Source organism: Phoenix dactylifera, chromosome 2 (genome assembly GCF_051530095.1).
Source record: "Phoenix dactylifera cultivar Ajwa chromosome 2, Ajwa_hap1_PhDact_Kaust_v1.1, whole genome shotgun sequence".
NCBI lineage: Eukaryota > Viridiplantae > Streptophyta > Magnoliopsida > Arecales > Arecaceae > Phoenix > Phoenix dactylifera.
The window spans coordinates 6,519,051-6,541,108 of NC_143191.1; the positions used below are offsets into that span (position 1 = coordinate 6,519,051).

The 22,058-nt window shown below is 35.2% G+C and overlaps 1 protein-coding gene across 4 annotated transcripts; it reads right to left on the reverse strand.

Annotated features, from left to right (window-relative positions):
- Nucleotides 1-2,901: 2,901 nt before the first annotated feature.
- Nucleotides 2,902-21,304, reverse strand: LOC103704318 (transducin family protein / WD-40 repeat family protein). 4 transcript variants are annotated; one of them, XM_089928709.1, is made up of 20 exons: nucleotides 21,078-21,304; nucleotides 20,757-20,978; nucleotides 19,576-19,603; nucleotides 17,373-17,473; nucleotides 15,517-15,720; nucleotides 15,173-15,416; nucleotides 13,893-14,068; nucleotides 12,832-12,914; nucleotides 12,017-12,089; nucleotides 11,311-11,376; nucleotides 11,096-11,138; nucleotides 9,343-9,482; nucleotides 8,916-9,128; nucleotides 7,716-7,800; nucleotides 7,346-7,640; nucleotides 6,490-6,751; nucleotides 6,044-6,266; nucleotides 4,977-5,191; nucleotides 4,185-4,341; nucleotides 2,902-3,422 (listed from the first exon to the last, which is right to left on the reverse strand). In XM_089928709.1, exons 2-19 carry the CDS (start codon nucleotides 20,880-20,882, stop codon nucleotides 4,192-4,194), a joined length of 2,727 nt encoding a protein of 908 aa, XP_089784835.1. In that variant the 5' UTR covers nucleotides 20,883-20,978; nucleotides 21,078-21,304; the 3' UTR covers nucleotides 2,902-3,422; nucleotides 4,185-4,191. The 4 variants fall into 4 exon arrangements, with proteins under 4 accessions (XP_089784835.1, XP_038987553.3, XP_088571258.2 ...); XM_039131625.3 differs by having other exon boundaries at nucleotides 2,902-3,467; XM_088715132.2 differs by having other exon boundaries at nucleotides 4,185-4,380.
- Nucleotides 21,305-22,058: the final 754 nt, after the last annotated feature.

The following is a 22,058-nucleotide window of genomic DNA, read 5'->3' on the forward strand; positions in this document are numbered from 1 at the left end:
AGTGGATCTTATCCATATCCTATGTGGACTAAGGGATACTTCAATACAAATTCATGAAGACTGATCACGAGCCGATCGTGTTACTTGTGATTAGATTTATGCAGTCTCGACGAACCTAAGTAACATTTTTTGACTAGCCTTTTTGAAATAAGGTCCGATCGCAATACTTGTGATGAGATTTAAATAGATTTACACCTTTAGCCTGGTGAGAATGTTAAGACATAAACAGAAAGAGTATATGGAAATTCATTTGGCTGTGTTTAATCTCACATCGGCTATGCATTAGGTAGATCTTGGGTATTTATATAGATGTAAGAAATCTGGATAACATCTTCTAGCTATCTTTTTTGGAATGAGGTTCTGGGTTGTGACGGGTGTAAACCTAATTATTGGGCTGTGAAGGGCTGAAATGCCAGCTTTGCTTCTAACCTACCATTCAGAGAAAACCATGAGTTGAACAAGTTTCTAGAAGATATTAGAAGAGACAAAGCATTCATTTTTTCTATTAATTCTCACAAGATGGCATCAAATTTCTTGTGTAGATCTCTTATTTATTAAGCATTTAAATTATCAGTCTTTAGCAAGTGCAATGCAGAGGAGTGATAAAGATAAAGGGGAAACAAATACATGTAAGAACAGAGGCACTGGGATAGTTACTGATAAATATTTCAAAAGTCGGGAGCCCTCGGTTGCCCCTGAGAGTTTTCATTATAAAAAAGGGTTCATTATTATTCAAGAGTGCTGTTCTGCTGTAAATTCCTTTATTTCCACTGTTTGTTTAATAAAATATTATTTTTAAATTAAAAGTTTCACACTATTCCTAGATGATTTATCAAAAATGTCTTTTTTTATAATTATTATTATATTTTCTTCCTTCTACAACGGCTAATAGCAGCCATTATTATCTGAAAAATACTTCATTTCCATTAAACTCAGTCCACACTCCTGAGCAGGTGGCGAATTGCTTTTATAATTCTTGTATTTAAAGTTTCCAAAGAGGGTCTGTTTTTCTGTGGTCTTTGATTTGTTCCTGTTAAGTTTGGTGGCCGCATCAAGCCTCCTTTTGGCTTTGTATGTTTCAGCCAGGGCAAGGCACATGCCATGGTCCAAGTGATATAAATAAAAAGAATATTGAAGGGACCCACCTATAAATTTGTCATGCTGTGATCAGGTAACTGGATGGACAAGATGCCACTGGAAAAGTGTGATCATGTCTTTTTTGTACAAGTTAGGCCAATAATATAGTCCTTGAGAGTTAAGTCCTTTCTTTTAATAGTCTCAGGGAAATAATGTAATCCTGATAAAAACAAAGGTTGATGTGCAAAATGGGAGTCAAGTTGGAAATAGTCAGTCAGCAAATCTAGCGACTGCTTGAGGTGCTTGCACATTGGTCTAGTCTACAAGACTATTTCCTTTGTTATGATGTGACCAGCACTCAAAAGTCTTGCAGAATATTTCCTTCTTTACTTATGTGTATTGTGGATGATCATGGGACTCGAAATCTTATAAATTTAATCTCCATGTATGACTCAAAGTTGGATCATAACAACCATCAAAGTAATTCATTTTCCACAGCTTGTCAATTGTCATCTCGGAATCTCCTCCGAAATGATCTATAAGCTTGAATTTGTGTTGACAAAGTATTCACAGCACAAATCCAGGGAAAAAGAGATGAAGGTGGAGTAGCATTAAGAAGTTTAATGCAACTTGGTGGATTGGATTTGGTTATTTTGGTTGTAGAGTGGGTGATGGTTGGTTTTGGAATGAATGGTGTATTTTGGTTCTAGAGTGGCCAAATGGGCCAATTGAGCAAATCCACACTTGACCATCTGATGTTTAAGGCTGAGGCAGTGGTAAGTTTGGCCTTTCTTTTATGCATCTCAGTGCCACTTACTTTAAAAATAGAGATTTTTCTAATTTAGTCTAAGGAGTGTCAACAAGCTTGTCCCACTAGTTCATGATATAAAATAGCCTACTTGCTGTTTGCATTTGGTTGTTTTTTCCTGTCGTTAATACCGGCGAGACCCAGCTAGATGATAATGTCTGCTGGCTAGTAGTGAGAGGACTCTTAATATCCACAAAAAAAAAAAAATCCTTTTTTTTTCCATCAATATTTTTCTCGTTCATTTTGATTTTTCAAAGGATCTAAATTAATGATACTAAATTAAGATTAACTATCATAAAAATAAAAAATAGTTCTTTTTCTATTTTTATTGGTAATAAAATAACCACTCATTATTAATAATCCGTATTGGAGAATTAATGACTGCATCAAAGATGAACTGTTAGTACATCAGATTAAAATGGATCTACACTGAGGTATTGACCACGAATCTCAAATATCATACTCCAAAAAATAAATTTTGGTTCAACTACTGTATTCTTGCTTGCTACTGGTATTGCCTCTAATGCAGCTAACTATGACTTTATTCACGGTGCTATTGTTTTCTATCTTACCTTTGCAGGCAATGGATCTTGTTTCCAAGGCATGGATATTCAAAATAAAAAAAAATCAACAGAGAGATCAATGGCTTGGAACTCTGAATGTTAGGAAAGAAAAAGGAAGACCACCTGAGCAAACTAAGCAGAACTCTACTTATCCAAACCAAATGTTGGAAGCTTAAACTAAGCCTTGATTGGCAGGGGATCAGGCGCTCTGACTATTCTCAATCTACTCTAATGTTCTTTTTGGTAATGCATATTAAACATGAACCTGCCCCTTGCCGAATCTAATTTTTGAGATAAATTCTTGCAACATGTATATGACATCCATATTGAACTAATTGAGCTGAACATAGGAAGAGTTTGGCAAAAATCTCACACCCAGATTGAAAATTGGTTAGGCGTCGAGTAAGCTCAAGCTCAGTTCAATTTGTGAGCAATCCCTGAACAAACCAAATATTGAGTCAAATGTTCACAGATGTTTCACTGCTGCCTTCTTAAATACTCATTTTATTGTTCAAGGGGTAATAATAAAAAGCCAGCACGCCATAAGGCTCAGGAAATATAAAAGAAAAAGAAAAAAAAAAGAAGAAAACATAATGGACAAAACTGGTGACGACGTGGTCATTACACATTAACCGATGCATATTGAAAACATTGCATAAAAGAGGTCAAGGCAAGAAGGGAAGCAGCGAAGCTCATCTTGGTTGCATCAAAAACTCAATCCCTCACTGAAACATCTGTATCCTCTAGGTCTCCGCAAGCCTACCAGGGACATCTTATGGATAACCCTTGGTAAAAATGCTCTTGCACTTTGCAGAGGAATATCAAACCATCACTGTTTTCTAAATTCTAGAGATGTACAACAAAATTTTGATGTAGATCTTCCCAGCCAAGTACACGGTCTGTTGTTACTTTATCCCAAATCTCTAGCTGACAATCCATCACTCGCTGAAGGATCTATTGCTGCTTGCTGAAATCTGAATAAAACAAGCATGGCTTTAAGGTTTGCATATATAGGAGTCCTGGAACGCAAATATAACAGCAGCATCAAGTGAGGGTTAGCAACTGTCAAGTGGCCCTCTCTACAAGTTTAGGAAGCCTATTTCTACTATCTTATAATGTTAACATATTACATGTACCTTGTAAAACAACATATCTTAGTAATATATCTTATTTTTCCTTCCAAATGATTTTACTTGTCAAGATTATCGCCATTCCTGTGATTTTCTTACAAAATCAAATGTATAAAAGAAACTAGTTCTAGACTTAGGTAGTGTTTGGCATCACTTCCGTTTTTGATTTTCAGTTTTCTAAAGTAAAACCAGTTTCTCTTTAATTTTTTTTAAAAAACACTTGTTTCATAGTCACTTGGGTTCGGTTTGGTGGTAGTGTCAATAGTGGAGGAGAAGGTGGTGGCCACAAGTGGTATTGGTTTTCAAAAACTTTGAAAATCAGATTTTCTAGTTCCCACAATTTCTAAAAACTGAGAAAGGGTTTTCAAAAAACTGAATAAAATCTGGGTTACCAAACACCATTTTTGCCTCGGTTTGTGTTTGTGGAAACAAAAACTGAAAATTGGAAACCGGAATTGATGCCAATAGAACCTTAGTTATATCAAGGATGTCACAAGTTTGACCAGAAATCTTATAAGCTATGCATGGATTGGCCATACGCAGCAAAGGATTTAAGCCTGCTTAAATAAAGATGCAGCATAGCATATTACTGAGAAAAAGATGCACCTTGTATCTAGAATTGTGAATTGCTGAGGAATGTAACCAGGCATCTGGCACTTTGAAACATCTTATCTATCCTCTGCCAAACCAAACTTTGAACCTCCAGAAGCCTCTTTGCCTTGTCCTGTAGAGTTGTATGACACCGCACTGTTTCACCATGTATCTGTTTAAAAAAGGTCAAGACGATGAATTCGGAGAAAACCTGCACATAAATTTTAAAAATCCAGAGGATAAAACAATTCCTCTAAAGCAGTTGGTTTGAAAATTTTTCTCTACAGATCACCATCAAGGGGAGAGAGAGAGAGAGACTGTCATTATAATTCAGAAAATTCCAGTGGGAATAATGCTTAGGCACTTCTAAAACTGATCTTGCTAGTGAAAAAAATCCAAATAAATTCCGTCAGCATTTCAAAAGATGGTCATACAATTTTTGAATTGGTTTTAATTTGTGAGCATGTTTATGATTTTATATATATTTATGTATATGTGTGTGTATGTATATATATGTATAAGTATCTATACATATATAAATGTATACATATGTATACGTGCATGTGTATGTATGCATGTATACGTATACATATGTATGTATGTATGTATGTACATATGTATGCATGTGTGTGTATATTGGACCTGACCAGATCTTAGTGGAGGTCCACTCAAATGTAGCCAAGTCTAGCTCTACATATATATATATATATATATATCGAGAATCATTTGTATTTTTCACACAACCAGAAACTACATGTAAATGAACATATAACCAAGGTCCACAAGAAAAGAAACATTAATACATACCTTAAGAAACAATCTAATAACTGCTTGAATAAATTCAAAGTTATTTCTGGAGGAAAGCTCATGAATAAAATAATCCAAAAGCTGTCCAATAGAATGCAACTCTGGCCTCTGATCTATATTTTGCAAATCTCCATCATCTATTATCTGCAGCATACGAAGCTCCACATCTAGAGTTGAAGGAGATAAACTTTTAATATAGTCTGTGAATGCTGAAACTGCAAAAGAAAAGAAAAAGAAGTATGAACCTTTAGAACTTCAGTATGGAAACCACAGAAGGAATATAGATGTACAGATAAAACAAAATGAAAATTAACAACAGGCTGATGACCCTTGAGGGGGTGTTCAGATGCTTCGCTCAGACACCTGTTGAATGTCTCATATATGCAAATAATATGCACTTGGAATGATATCCATATAATACAGGATACTGAAACTCATTTAAATGATGATTTGACGTATCACAGAAATCTTTGACATTGCAGAACCGGTGGCCTTCTTAAATACTGGGTTCTCCTTTCCTCCATTTCATTATATCGGCTGATTTGATAATTTCAACTTACATTCCCCACACATAGGATACAAACTGGGTAATTAGGATTCAAATGTCCCATTAATTTGTGTACCCAAGAGCCTTTACACTTTTTCCTTTTTTTCTACAATTTTTCATCTAAAGACAGAACTGCATAATTGAAATACCAGTAAGTTGAAAACAGCTACACTTTTTAGCAAAGTCTAGGCCAGTATTGAGTATACTTGCAGTATATATTTTCTTAAAGATGATAGGCTATTTTTTAGCAAAAATAATATGGCTGAATAAATTAACCTTTGTACGTATCTTCCATAGAACTAATGCATTTTAAGCATTGTTTACTCACCCTTGCTAAAACTAGCATAAATCAACTGATGACAACAGAAATAAATTAACAAAGATGTGGTTGAAAACACACAACTTTGGAATTATGATACTTGTTATGGAAGACATCCTCTTCCCATACTTCCAAATAATGCATTCTCAAGCGCATAGCGCGTGCACAAGTAAATCCAAACAGAATCTAAAATGTACTTACAATTTCTGGTTTCTGCACAGGACTGTAGCAGCAGAATAAACTGCGAAGATAAATCAACTTTTTTGTTATTACGCATCAGCTCATTATTTTTGTTATTTTTTTCTTCATTGGTACTGTCCACATTAGGCTGAAACAAGATCTCCCCTGAAAGAGATGGAATTGATGGCAAGAAGAAAGGTGCTTTTTCTGGCTTCTTTGGCGGTTCAACTGGCTTGTTACGCAGCTGAAAGTAGTTTAAAATACACACAAAATAAAGCCTTAATCCAAAGGTGAATATCATTAGCAATAAAAACACATGCCATACATTGACACGCATGAAGCAATTTAAAATAATTGTAAAAATAATACTTCAAGGGGGAAAGATTTTATTTAACTTGAAAAACCATGCCATGTAAAATGTAAAATCAACTGTCCATCAAGCTTGACAAAAATATTCCAATACGAACCTTTATAATGTCTAAATTAGTCAAACTTTGCCATTGGCTCCTAGGAAGCAAGGAAAGTGTGATCAGATTAGGCATTTGAAGACTATGATAAGGCACAGGGCAAGCTTTTTCTATTTGATATGGATCCCCTGAAGCATGAATGGATTCATCTTCCTCAGATACTTCCTTTGAAGAAGCAGATGGCATTTGGACTTTCCGAACTTCTTTCCCACTTCCATAGAAGTCGATATTGGAGGATCCAGAGAACATTGCCTGATTAACCCTGATAACCAGAGGACACAAATCCTGAGACTTCAAAAACATAGCAGATGTTGAAACAAAATTTACTCTTGGACCACGAGAAATAACAAAATGTGCCCACTGTTTGTTACCCAACACAACAAAAAGAAACAAACAGGAATATTTGTATTGAATAACCATGCAACAATAAGAATTGGAATATCAAAGAAGATTTGAACAGCCATTTTTATGAGGATGATGGCATCTCAAAATATGAGAATATGCTGCCGCTGTTAAACACCAACAAAAGTACAAATGGCTTTTCCCACATGAATTAGGGAAAATTTTGTCCAGAAATTCATAATTCTGAGCTATCCTTACCCAAGTTTTTATTTAAAAGTTACATATTATATGTTCTGTCAGTGCTGTGAATTGCAAATGCCAGTTAATAGCCGAAATTATAAACATCATTCTTAATATATTCACTGCATTCTCAATATATTTAAGATTTACATATTATATATACAGCCAGTGCTGCTAATGGTAATGCCAGCTGATAGGTTCTCTTCCTAGGTAAAAGCTCATCCGGTCATTGCAAAGGAAATTGATCTAACCAAAAAATTAAACATAAACTCACCAAAGATAGACACCATTTTGATCGACATGAGAAGTTGCCATAATATCCACGGAAGGAGATAGAGATACTGCTGTTATAGGCACATCAACATGTAATGCATCTATTTGTCTAGCAAATATGACATCCCAGATTCTTAGACTCCCATCCATACTGGAAGACAGTAGCCATTTTCCATCCTCACTCAAGCACAAATCAGTGATACGATCTGTATGACCTTCAAATTTACGAACCAACCGTAGTGCCACAACATCAAACAGCCGGAGAACCATATCATCTGCTACAGTTGCCAGAAGACCTAAAGCAAAATAAAAAGTTACATGAAATCACATGCTCCTCTTGAATACCAAAAATGAAAGAGTTAGGATAGTACCATTCGTTCGGTGATATACAATTTTTGTAACACCACATCCAACTTCCCATCTAGATCTTAGTTCACGACCTTTAAAATCCCACACCTGCAAAAAGATACATGACTCGTTACTCAGGCATAAACAAAGTGCATGTACGCATATGAAAAAGAATTGAAAAACCACCAATTCTGACAGTAACATAGTTTATAGATTAGAAAATTGAAGAAAAGCTGAGGCTGAGAGAGAGGAGCACTCTGAAATTGAATTATCAATTCAAGAGGAAGTGCCACAGTAACCAAATCTATAACAATAAATTAACTGCAATTTCTTACTAATGAATAAAATATGAATTTTACAAATCACCTAGGTGATAAATGAATGTGAAAAAAATATGCAATATTACAAGAATCTGGTTGTGGAATTGAGAGATATCTAGTTGGATCAATATATTTTGTCCAATATCCAGATTCCTAAGCTACACAGATTGGTCCAAATTTTCCACAACCAAGTCTGGTTAGACCCCATAATTGGGTCCATATTGTGAGAATTCTCATTGACCTAACCCATTTGCATGTGATGGAACCATATGATTCTAGCAACATCCAGGATTGATCATAGCAAGTTGTGTTCAGCTAGAGAGAGTTAATCAAAGAGATGGTAACATGGTCACATAAGGCAGGATGACATGTTTGAACGGAATCACAAATTAAACCATCATTTCTTGGTAAAATTTATTATACCTTCACATACTTCTAGCAGGTTTTAATACTTTACACACAAAAAGACTTGCACCTATTGGTGACAAATAGTGCAGTAGCCTATTACAAAGCAAATGTACATCAAAGTATACACATGGATCCTAGCTTTAGTTGTTTTTATTTCTTGCATGAGACTATGCTAGACTGCATGTGTATAACTTGTACTCATTCACTCCTATTAGAAGGACAAACTGATTTTCTCATATTAGGCATAACGCAGATTCTCTCCAGCACCTGAAAGTCTCATGTTATCAGAGGCTAGAAACATACTGTGAGAAACTGGCTCAAACTTGGAACAGTCCCAATGCCCGACTAAATATCATATGCACTTCTGTTTGAGAAATATTTTCAAATGAACTCACCACAAAGAAAATTAGGCTTATACGAAAAAAACCAAACCACTACTATCTGCAAGATAGAGATATAAAATAATATAAACAAAGCAGAATTTGAGGAATATACCTTGATATCACCCTGGTATCCCGCACTTATCATAATGCTGTTTGTAGCATCACAAGCTACTCCAACAACTTCCCCATTATGTGCACACTGTCTTGCCTCAGAAATATCCATGTAACTGCCTCGGCTAATTCCTGATTGAAGATTAAATCTTTCGACCCAACCACCTTCAGTGCCCAAGATGGCAAAATTACCACATGCACTTATTGCACAGGCCTGTTACACAACATTGAAAATATAAACAAATTGACTTCATCAATGCAGTAAACCACAGTATCCACAGAACTATGAGCAAATGCTGATGTCCGCTATGGAGGTGCTAAATAACCCTAAGTAACTACCATTGTTGACGTATCTTCAAGACTGATAAATTTTTAGTCTGAACCAAGTGAGAAGATTATGAATCTGTAAAGTTTATAAAATAGCATACCTTAACCGGTGTCTGGTTGTCTGTAGATGGTGACAGAATATGCTCACCGAGAACAAAGTTCTGAAGTCGCCATACGTATGCCCGTGGAGTATCCATATGACAAGTGACAACGTTGCACCAATCACGCTCACGAATCTCAGCTAAAATAGATTTGTTTACAAACAAATCACTAAACAGTACTTGGGCCATCTTGCAAAATATAATCTTGAAATTCATAATACCTCTCAGAACAAAATGCAAAGCAACTATAAACCAGAAAAGTAATAAATAGATCGTGAAATAATATATATTTGAAAAATAATACCAATTTATAACTTGTTGAACAAGTGTTATGTATCATCAAATTATTGAAGACCCTTAGGTTTGATATGACCCCTGCATGTCACACACCCAAAAAGAAAACTCTTAACTGGTTCAAGCCAGAACTGCTGGCACAATCTCTAGGAACATTGTCATGAGGTTAATAGCTAATGACCAGGCATGGCTTACAAGCTACTGCAGTTAAATTTCAGCTGTCTAACTGTAAAGGGAAGGAGGGATTGATGCTCTTTCATGAAATTCTAACATCCAAAAAAGATTTCATATCCCACTGTTTTCCAACTTACAATATTCCTGAGCCATGAACTGATATGGGCATGAGGTACTAGCAAGGATCTGACAAAGGAGTAGGGTGCTTAACTAATGAACTTGTTCAGATCATAGAATGACAACATAAATTTGCGTTTAGATGACAAACACTTTAATATATACATACAGAAACATATATTATGTGATCGACAACATGCCCTAATCAAAGACATGCAGTGAAGGATCCTACTTTATAAAGGAAAATCCATTGGCAGGGATATGAGCTGATTACTGATGAGACCCAAAAGAGATGTCATCTGAGAGGGACTGCAAAGAATATTTCTTGCCTTAGCAAATGTCATCCACTTCATGTTAGAGGAAAAATGTTGCATCACCACCAGGAACAGCAAGTCCATAATTGTCAGAATTGTCAATCAAGTGTCTTCTCTTCCATCAAATCATAGGGGTCTACCCATGGTATGCTAAACCGGCCCGTACCGGCCGGTTCAGCCCGTACCGGACCGGTCCGGGTCTTCACTAGTACACCGACCGGTACCGGTTCGGCGTACCTTGGGTCTACCATTTAACTTCCTTAAAACACTCAAATCCATGAAACATCTGCAGCTCTTCATCAAACGTTCTCTATGCACCTCAATAAAATTCCAAATCACTCACATGTGCACTGCACGTCTAAAAAAATATTATAAATGGTGAAGTAGCACATCAAACAAAAGCACTCAAATAACCAATGTAACTATATTAGCAACTTGACACAAACATAAGCCCTCAAACAACGTAATCAATGATGCCAAATAAACTTTGGCCCATGGCAGATCACAGCTACCAGCATAAAAATCCATCATGCAATGCATGGTTGGCATGTGGCTAGACCTGGCACAGGCAAGCATGTCAGCAAACATGAACACCTACTTGTTTTAGCAAATAAGTATCCACCATGTCATTTTCTAAAGTGGGATTTTGTATGCTTGCATAAAACCTTCAATCTCCATATGACTTGAGGAAAGCATGTCTCCTGACCTTCCCATGCCCTTGAAAATGCAAAATGCTAGAATATGTATTGTGCAAGCATTATGTCTAGAGTTTCATGCATTAAGGAAAGCTCAGACCAGAAACCGACAGGACAACTTTATATGCATAGAAATGACATCCAGAGGGAAGTCCATACCAAAATCAAATGCAATGACAGGCTTCAGTTTAATCTCTTCTTCCTGTGGGTTGGCAAATAAAGATATTGATGAGTGGAGTTTTTACACTTTGCAATCTTACACATAGGGACAACAAACAAGAAATGAAGAGGCACATAGAAAGTCCATCACTTAATAACAGTCATAAAAAAGATATACTAACATATAATGAACTGTTTGTTATTCTTAAGCATACCTTTGTTCTAAGTTTCCTGGCTCTCTTAGTTACATGCCGCTGAGAAAGCTCCCTACTTTGTTGATCCTGCTCAGCAATAATAAATACAGTGACAATGTAGACAAAAACCAAATGACATCTTACTTAGGGATGTTGCCAATATTAAGCAAAAACAAAGCATAAATCAAATGAACCTAACAACAATTTATGCACTTACTTCAGGTGCAGCTGATTTGCAATGAACTGTTAGTGTTTTTTTTCTTTACAAAAAAAATTATCATATTTGATTTTGACTACTTCACCCTAGTCTTCTATGTTCTAGTAGTCATACCAAAATTCTACATTTCCTCAAAATTTATTTTTGTAAAACCAATCTGGTACAGTCAAACATGGCTTTTTTTACATTCTAGAGGTTGATGCATTATGTGAACTGCTTTAAGAAAGAATTTCTTCACAAAATGGAAAAACAAGAAGGATCCAGGAACATGTAAAATAGAGTTGTACTTAGTTTCAGTAATAAGAACACAGAATGCATGGTTCAGAACAGAATATCAAAGTCGGGTTGCCTGTTAGAGGGATTAGCATACAACTAGGTAAGCAGACTTTTTTTAAGTACTAAAATACATAGAGATCATAGAATAGATAATGTTTACTTAAAATTATCATAGTTTGAGCAAAGCAGAAGTGGGAAGAACAGCAATAAAAAGAAAAAAAATAAGTGCCAAACCTGAATGACAGAGAAAAGACGAAAAGCACGATCCTGACCAGCTGATAAAATGTATCTTCCATTTCCATAGAATCTGGTATCATCAGAGATCCCATAAATTAGCCATTTGGATAGAAGTCATCAATTACCCTTAACAGAAAACACCTAGAGTTTGATAAGACACTCCAAATAAATTCAGATATTGAAATTTAGTGGTACTAAACAAATTACAAACTTATTGTTAAATTGGCAACAGCATGAAACCAACAAAGAAGATCAAGTAGCTCGAAGAAATAACAACCAAGTAAACATTTGAGTATGTTCAAGTGTCTTCACTGTCAAGTATCCCCAAGTGAGTACACAGGATACCCCTTTCAAAAATGGCTGACAAGAATAAAACATGCACAGACAAGGTGTCTTCATAAATAGCAATTTGAAACCATTAACTCCTTCCTAAAGCTTTCGTCCAGATATTGCAAAAATTAAAACTCGGGATTAACTTATTAAGCTGTACTTTAGCCATAAAATTGCAGTGAATCTCGCCAAGAGGGCCTAAAAGTATGGGAGTTCTTACAAGATAAAAACAAGGAGAAAATATGAAATCAAAAAGATCTAAAAACAGTCCAATTCTCATCTGGTTGGGAGACACTGGAGAAGGAAAATAAATTAAACTATCAATGCAGTAAATCAAACCACCAATATGCGACAACCGAAAATGTAGGAAATAATGAATAGCGCTGATGAAAAAATTGGAGAATTTTTATAAGTAAACAATCTTGATAAGTTAGTAACAAATATCACACATAAAGAGCAAGTCATGGGACTAATTGTTTCACCTTATGCACAGCGGTGGAGCACTATGACCACTTCGAAAGCGTAAAAGACGAGCATCCCCATCAGTTGTATCAAATATCCACATCTATTAGAAAGGGCAGATGGTTTAAATAATTCCAGTTAAAATAAGTAACAAAGGTTGTAAGAATTAAAAAAAAACAAATAAACTCAATATCCTCCTAAACTCAAAATAGCCAATGCCCGAAGGCTATTCGACAGATGATAATAGTGTGGGATGACATCAAAGTTACATATACAGAAGAAAAATAAGTTACATGTTAATGTAGAATAAAAAATGGGTGGCATTTTTGTTGATATTTAGTCCTTTTGGCCTGCCAATATGTCAGTTTAATTGGAAAAATAAGAAGTTACGTTCAATGAATAAATGAGCAAAGTCAAGCATCATGGATCTTCGGGTATCTCTGGTCATATACTAAGACTTCCATCATACTGACACATTTCAATCATTGGAATTATATCATAGATATGAGTGGATGACTATGATTGCCTTTCAGAAAGAAAAATAAGTTTTTGTAGTTTGGTCCATTAAGCAAAAACAAGAAATTTAACATGGAAGCAGAAATATGGGCATGTCAAGGCCTAAATTTGATCCAAGGAGAACCTAAACCCTGCCAATTCTGCAATACAAAAATGATATCCATCATCATCATCAGCGACAAGTCCCAAAATAGATAATCACTCCACCAACCAAATAACCAGTCAAGCTTAGAGTCTGCATCTGATTAGATGAATCACTACCCAGCAACCACTTCCAATCCTTTCATTCAAGGAAAAAAAGAAACACTTTTAATGATCTAAAGCAACAATCAAGAATTGAGACAAAAACTGATTTCCCTGGAATTCTCAAAAAGTACAAGAGAAGGGATGTCAGTAACCAACAATATTGGGACCACACTAAAACCCCCAATTTACCTGCTTGAGTTACTTCAGTGTATACCTCCAAGCATGGCATTGCATAAACTAAACTACAGCTAGCATTTGCAATATGTACAGGAAAAATATATACAAATATGCCAAAAAATACAGCACGTAAACTTCTTACTTTTATTGAATTATCTCCAGCAGAACTCATAAGAACAGGCTCATTTGCCAAAAAATGGAGTGATATTATTGAACCATCATGAGCTTCCCTGATGACTGATTGTAGTCTTCTTTTCTCCAGATTCCATATGCTTATAATGCCCGATGAACCCCCAGACGCTAGAAGAGGTTGTCCATCTAGCACAATGACAGAATAAATGCAACAAAGAGTAATCACAATTAACTGTCATAAAGCTAGTACAGGTATCTTCATTTAACACTATGAACAAGTAAAATATGACCGAAATATGACTTTTAACGAGTCCAAAATGGCGTAGCAACCTAATTAGATCCAACAAAATATTCACCAGAATTTTGATGTTCCATTTTAGTTACTCACCATCAAAGCATCATCATATCTTAGCTTTCTTTCATAAGTGGATATTCATCTACTCCTGTCGTTATATGAGATGACTAACCAAAAATTCCAGATTTAAACTTGATCAATTTAATTGACAAGCACATCTCTCAAAGTAGGAACCAATTAATTGAAATGATATGTGGGTACACAAATATGACTCAAGACTAGCACATGCAATGCACAAGTGACTAAAGAGGAAGCCATATGATGGACAGACATAATCTATGGATCTGTGAAATGTTCACAATTAGACTTATTTGTGTTGAACTTTTTTATTTACATGAATTAATACACACATGCTCCAGCTTATGGTTGATATACTTCTCTTTTTTGCTTTACAGAACATAGAAAGATAAGACAGACAGATCTATGAACAAAGATGGTGGAATTATAACAGCGAGAAAGGCCTCATGCCAAAGTCCAGCCATGTTTCACTCATAGAAAATAAAAATAAAGGATCTTGCTGATAGGACAGTCACAATCAACCATGCTGCCTCTGCTATGATTCTTCCCCTAACAGCATGTTAGTAAGGCAAAGAAACAAGGTAGCGCTTGCTTTATACGAAATACACATATTTATAAATTCCTAAACTGAAGGAGAGGTGATCGAGATGAATTCTAGTGCAATAACACAACCAAAGCATTTGCTTTATTAACATTAGATATAAGCTAAGTGTAGCTCTTCATATGTATGAAAACAACACAAGCAATTATACGATGAAAACAAAAAGGTTTAAATAGGGATGAAATAATCACATGTTGATTCATATTTTAAAGGGATTTAAAACAATTATTATATAATTGAAGATAATGCTAGAAAAATATGGTGCCTCATTAACTCTAACTTGTCCTTTAAACAATACTTCAGCTGAAAAGATTACCAGTTCTAAATGATAAAGCAGTCACAGCACCACGTGTAGAATGGGTGAATGAAATTAACTCTTCATCATAACGCAGGTTGTGAATGTGAATCATTCCATCAGAACAGCCAACTGCAACTACATCCAATGCAGGCGATGCAACACAGCAACAAACAGATGAATTCCAGCCTGTGAATTCATATATTTTTTCCTTGGTGCTGATGTTCCATAATTGCAATGGACCTTCTTGGCTACCAATAATGACCTGTTTGAACCATAATCTTCAGTTCCTTATGAAGCAAGTATTTGTAATAAGAGTCAAAAGTCAAAATTCCATCAGGAATTAAAACTGAGGCTGCAGTTACCTTGTTTAAGTAAGTATCAGGATGCATTATACAGCTTGGAGAGAATTTGGCTTCTAACTGAATATGTCCAACTGGTTCAAGGTTCAGTTTTACTCCTTTAAATGCCCATATAAATACATTACCTTTAATATCAAGGCTTAGAATATGGTCTCCAAACAAAAGTAATGAATTAATTTTTTCTTCATGTCTGCTCCATGCGGCTACCTGATTCAAAAAGTGAAATACCAGTAAAGTGACCATGGTAAAAATTGGAATGGAAAACTAATTGGGCAATGGCATAACATTTGGAGGGGGTAACAGAAAACCAAGAAGGATAGAGTAAGAAATTAGCATATCATAGAAGTATTAGGAGTTGCACAAATTAAGGATAAAATAATGGAGAACCAATTGATATGGCATGGGCATGTACATTGAAGAACTAAGGGAGCTCTAGTACGGAGAGGTATCACTAATCTTTATTGAGGATATAGGAAAAGGAGGATAATAGCTAAGATTGCATGGATGGAAGTTATAAGGGATGGTATTAAAAAGCTTAAAATAACATCATAGGCAACCATAAATAGGATGCTTGGTGCATGAAGATAGATAAAGCTAAAGCAAACCCACATAGGGGCAAGGCTTGATGATGATGATTATGGATTTGGAAGGACATGCATCCACAAGGGATGGGGGTATACTAAACAATAAAATACTAACATTAGTCAGTCAAGGAGGACGGTAATAGATTTTCCATAGTGATCTATTTTGAATGGCAATTCCCTGCCTACAGTTTCCAAAGTAGCATATTTTGTGATAAATTGTTGTGATTAAGAAGATTTATCTCCTGAGAGAATGAACATGTCTATTTTCCTAAAACATGCAGCAAAGTTGAAAAATGTAAAGAATTAAGAAAAGAAAAAAAGAGTAATAAGCCATACAAAGGAAGTTGCTTATAACTCATTTTACAGCTTTTTTGATCCATATATGAGAATTTTGATATGTTAAGAAGAATAAATATACTCTGCAAAATAAAAAAAAATGAAATGTAGCTAACCAAGACTTCTGTTAAGACTATAATGACACTGCATGTTCAACTAAAAGAATGACACAATCCTAAAACATGTAAGCCAGTAGAACATTCTTTGCTGATATTCCTGTCTCCTGAACGGCGAAAGATGACAACCATCTATGGTTTTTACTACAAACTCAATGGAAAGTGATATTTCAGAAGCCTGTCATGCTTTTCTCTTTGACTTTTTTTTTGTGGGGGGGGGGGGGTGTGCATGAATGCTCTGGTGCAAAGCATAAGTAACCAAAATAGAAGGTAGCACATTTTGAGATCCAAATGCACTCAGTTGTAGTAAAATGTGAACACAGAATACTAATAGCTTTTGGACATTGTTGGACATTAGTATAAAGTAAATAAAATAAGCAATAGGATATTCTTTTAAAAAAGGTAAAAAGTTGCAACCACATATAATTCGTAAGATACTGTACTAAAGCACGTATTATGATGCTTCATTAAAACATTTTCATTACTTCTTTATATTTATTCTCCACTTCCTAACTGTCATGATCTCTTCTAAACACTATTTTGGTATCTGATGTCTTTATTGCTTTTCTTATTAACTTTCTATTTCCAATGATTCAAAAAAAAATCCCAGACATATTCATTTTGATAACTTCTTGTTTATCTAAGCACTAAATCTTTTACAACACTCACCAGTGGTTTGGAACTAAACTTGTTGACCACAGCATATGAATCTTCAACCAGTACGTGTATCTTCATATATGAATCTTAATAAAATATATTCCTATAACTAGAACTGCAAAATACTTCAACTACGGCAAAAGGTGATTCTCTGCTATGTATAAACCTGCTGAGCACGTTTGAAAACTCCAATTTCAGTTCCGAAAGCAGCAAATGTGTAGTCCTTGTGGGATGCAAGAGCTCGGATCTTCTTCGGTAATTGGGGTCCTGGAAGATATTTTATGCACATGGTTAAGAAAAAAGAACAATAGAAGTGTATTAGAAATAGGATGAAATAAGGATGAATTTGACAAATTAATAAACTGGCAGGGCACGTAACAAACATCCAGATCAATTGAATTTTGGTTTGTTTTCAAGATATGTTGATCAAGCTCTAGAGTTTGTCTCAAATCATATGGCCTATGATGCAATTTATCTTTTTGTCTATATTGCTACCATCCATTTTGTGTCCATGTGATGCATAGGTTAGAAACCTCCAAAACACTTGAATTTTTGTTTCTATTTTACGATCAGCAGTGTGTACTTTCACTTTGAAAAGGCTGTTATTGAATTTTCATTGACATTATTTGGGCCCAAATAAAAACAAAATAATACATGATAAGGCATCTAAGTCATTGTACTTTCATATTTATTTCGTGTATTAAATTAAATGTGTAAGTTCATTAAATCGGAAATAAATGATCTCTATTCAGGGGAGAGGGGAGAACTCCTGCAGATTGCAGCTTCGTCTCAACATTCATTTTGTACCAGACTGGATCACCTAAGAAACATATGAAGCACTGTTTACCAGTGATAATGTTAGATTCCAAGCGATTGCAATTACGTGACATTTTGTCCATAACACCATATGTAAATGGTTCAGCCCGTCAAGTAGTCAAGTATCTCAAGCAGAAAAAAAAATTAGTCTCCAATCCTCTGTAGCATGGCCCATCATATGTTGAAAGCATTATATGACAAAGTCTTCTATCAAGATATCAAATAGTGGTTTGCCAAAGAGGAAAAAACTGCCCTTGCTGATGATTTCTGGAAAGACGCTATTATTCGATTGGAAACGATTATAAACATATGTAATCCACCTCTGCAAGTAATCTTCACTTTGAAATTCCACCCTTCAGAATGTGTTGATATTCAAGATACATGAAAATGGGTCAAGATGGCATTTCACATATTAAAGCTAGGGGTTGAAGTTCCTGCCAAATCTGAAGCGTTTTGGACATTGATGAGTCAAGAATTGCATGAGTTTGGCAACTCTAAGAAATGCATCCAGCTTCTTTTGAAACCAACCAAAACTCACTAAAACTGATCATGCATGCTAAGTTTAATGAAATGGGGCATCTGATGTCATTTTTGGGCCATTCTTCACTTCAAGTAAATTTAGGTGCTTGATGTCATCTTACATAATCTCCTCGGTTGTTTAAGTTTAAAGAAGGGTCCTTCCTCAAAGGTGATGACTCTAACCTTCAAAAATCAATTTCTCAAAACTAGATTTAAAATTTGCAAGTTAAAAAAAAATGCATGTCCATTTCCAAAAGTTCTTCATAAAGGGACAACTTCTCTAGATATAAGAGATTTTTTGCGGTTTTTGCGATAATTTTTAGAGGGGAAGAAGAGAATAGGGGGAATAGTGGATTAAAGGGTCTGAACTCTGATTGAGCTCAAATTTAAAAGAATTGTCATCTATTAAGCTATCATCAAAGGCACATGCATGCAGCATTACACAATGAAATTATGGATTTTTTTCCAGTTTGGGGCAGTGATGGGGTAAAATTGGCCTAAGATCAGCAAATAAATAGTAAGCTAAGTGTCCCAAACAATAAAATATAATATAAAATGACGTATGATGGTTTTGTTATTTATTTTTCAAATTCTTTTCATTATTTATTGACCATCACTATCATAACTAGAGCCAAAGTCGCTGATTCTACAACTCATGAGACCCAGCTAAAAAGTTAAAGCACAACCTAGTTTCCAAACCTTGGTGGAGCTTTTAACTATGGACAAAAAAGTGCTTTCTAATATTATAAATGTACTTTCTTCCATATTATGAATGAAAATCTATCTTTTCGATCCTATTGCCAGAAGTTGAAAGTCATAGGCTTGAATCAAAATGAATAACAAAAAATATATTTCATCAGCACTGTTTATATGGATAAGGAGGACTTTCATAGAAGTAGTACAGATATGTTGACAGACGAGATGAACATTCAATAAGCATAAAATGATTATATTTTAGATGTCCACATGAAGAACCAACAAAAGAGAAAAGAACATTAATTATGCAAACATAAAAATAATCAAAAAAAACTTACCAGCAAGCACTAATGTCAACTTAGCACACTGCAAAAAAAGAAAAGAAAAGGAAACAATTATTCAGCTTCCACGCAATGAAAAACTAAAACTCGCCATGCCAATTTAATTTGTGTGTATAAGAGACTTACGCAAATTTTATGTAGGTTAAACAGTAAAAGGAGCATCTACTTGTCCTAATCCAATATAAGAACACTAACCATATAAAAGGGAAGAGGAAGAAAATATGAAAGAACAACTGGTTGTATAGGACATGCAGTGAGTAATATAGTCATTTGATTATTAAAGTTTGTATTTTAACTTTTAATAAAGTGACATGCCTTAGAACAAGTTATTACAACTGCAACATTCAGTACTTCACAAGGTTATAGACGATGTTTCCATTTTGTGAGGGATATGTAAATAAGCAATACTCAGAGGGTGACATGAAAAAACACCAAAAATATCACTTATCTTGTTTTTTTTTTTTAAAAAAAAAACTTACTCTATTGTCTATCAAAAGGATTCTAAATAATTGAGCTTTCCGGCAGAAAAATAAGTTCATGAAAACCATCATAATTCATGTTTATTTGGATGTACAGCTCAAGCTGCTATATAGTCTAAGCACAGACAATATTAGTTTCGGAGAAGTGCTCAAGTCCACTATAGATTCGTATACCGTGCATGATTAATGTATATGAAATTGCTAGTCCATCATAAATATGAAATAATTGTAGATAAACCCCATTGGTAGATGATTGCAATACTGGATCATCTACATCAGCAACTCCATATAATCACCACTCTCCATTAAAAAAATGTAATGTCTATAAGTAGTTCTTATATTAACTTGATTCTTAATCATTTGAAGAATCTATGCACCATAATTATCAAAATATCATGGAATTAAAATCAAATACACTGCACATCGGAAAAATAACAGATTTATAGGGAACAAATTTCAATTTTTAAACTGTAAATATTAAGTACGCTCCTATTAAAAAAACATAGCAGGCATGTCAATTGAACCAACCTGCAAAAAAATGATAACGGCGGCCACTACTACAAGTTCTGAAAATTCAGCTTGCAAAGTTTCGGGCCCAAGTTTATCAAACTTCAATTTTCTTTGATAAATTTTATCCATACTTAAGAGAACTCGACAAACAACCGAAAAAGAACGAACTTTACAAGATAGAAAGCTTACATCATAGATCTGCCACGCTTTTCCAACGCTGACGGTGACGAAGGTCTCGGTCCCCAGTCTCTGGACGGAGAAGGGGACACCACTAGTGATGTAACCGATTGCTCGATAGGGTTCGAATATCCCCATCGCTCTCCGCTCGATTTGGGGGTTGAAAAGGAAGTGGATTTGAATGCGAATAAGAAGGCGGCGAAGGCAACGCGAGGTTTCTAGGGTTTCCTTCAGCTAGATTTGATACAGCAGTGAGGAAGAGAGTGAAACAAGAAGCGGGAAGGGAATGGGAGGGGATACAAAGAGAGAGGCGGACGACGAGGGAGGCCGTACCTCAAACGGCGGGGATCCAGTGGTTGGTGGTGGCGGCGGTCGTAGAGATGGCGGTCGAGCGACGGCCGATGGCAGCCGGCGGCGCAGCGGTGGAACGCTGGTTGAGGCGGTGGTGGAGAGGAGAGGAAAAAAAAAACAGAGGAGAGAATAAGGGGGTTAGGGTTTTAGACTCTCAAGTTCACATGGAAAGACTACGGAGGGATCTTGTGTTAATGTTTTCACGACCCGTTGGAAAACATTTAGCTAAAACGTCCTCATAGTATTCTGTATTCTATTCAAGTTCAGTGAATAGCCTGGTACAAATAAAAATGAACTAGTATTCGCAAGCCGGACTAATTACTGGAAGATCCCTGAACGTGAATACAATTGTTTTTCGACCAGAACTTCTGGGGTTAGTTAATTTTATTTGCTGAACATATTAAGAACAGGCCCTACATATCTATTTTTTTTCACTTGCCAGGCACAAAGATAAACTAGCATCGGCAAGTCGCATGACGGGATTAGTTCCGGCAAGCGAATTGCAGGGACTACTTAATTTCATTGTAGGCAGTACACTTCCGTTTGATTTTTTTGATGTCCCAATATTAGGCACGTATAAGGTGTTTCTAATATAATTGAGCAAATAAATATAAACTAGTAAAATCCCACAACCATGCAAAGGGGAAAAAACACCTATGTACTGTTTAATAAATAAAAGTTAGGAGGAATAAAAATTAAAAACAAATTATTGAGATATGAAAATATTATTAAATAAAGAGCAAAAAGACAATAACAACATTACAATAATAATCTAACTATTCTAGTAGTTAGAAATAAAATTTGAAAGAATAAATTAAGGCTCTCAACCAATAAATCAAAATCCTATTTTCAAGGAAAAGCCAATAATAATTATAAGGCCAAGATATGATAAAAATGAAAATATTTAACAAGTGTAATGAAATAATTGTGAAAATTCTAAGTGGGACTAAAAGGCAACAAAAT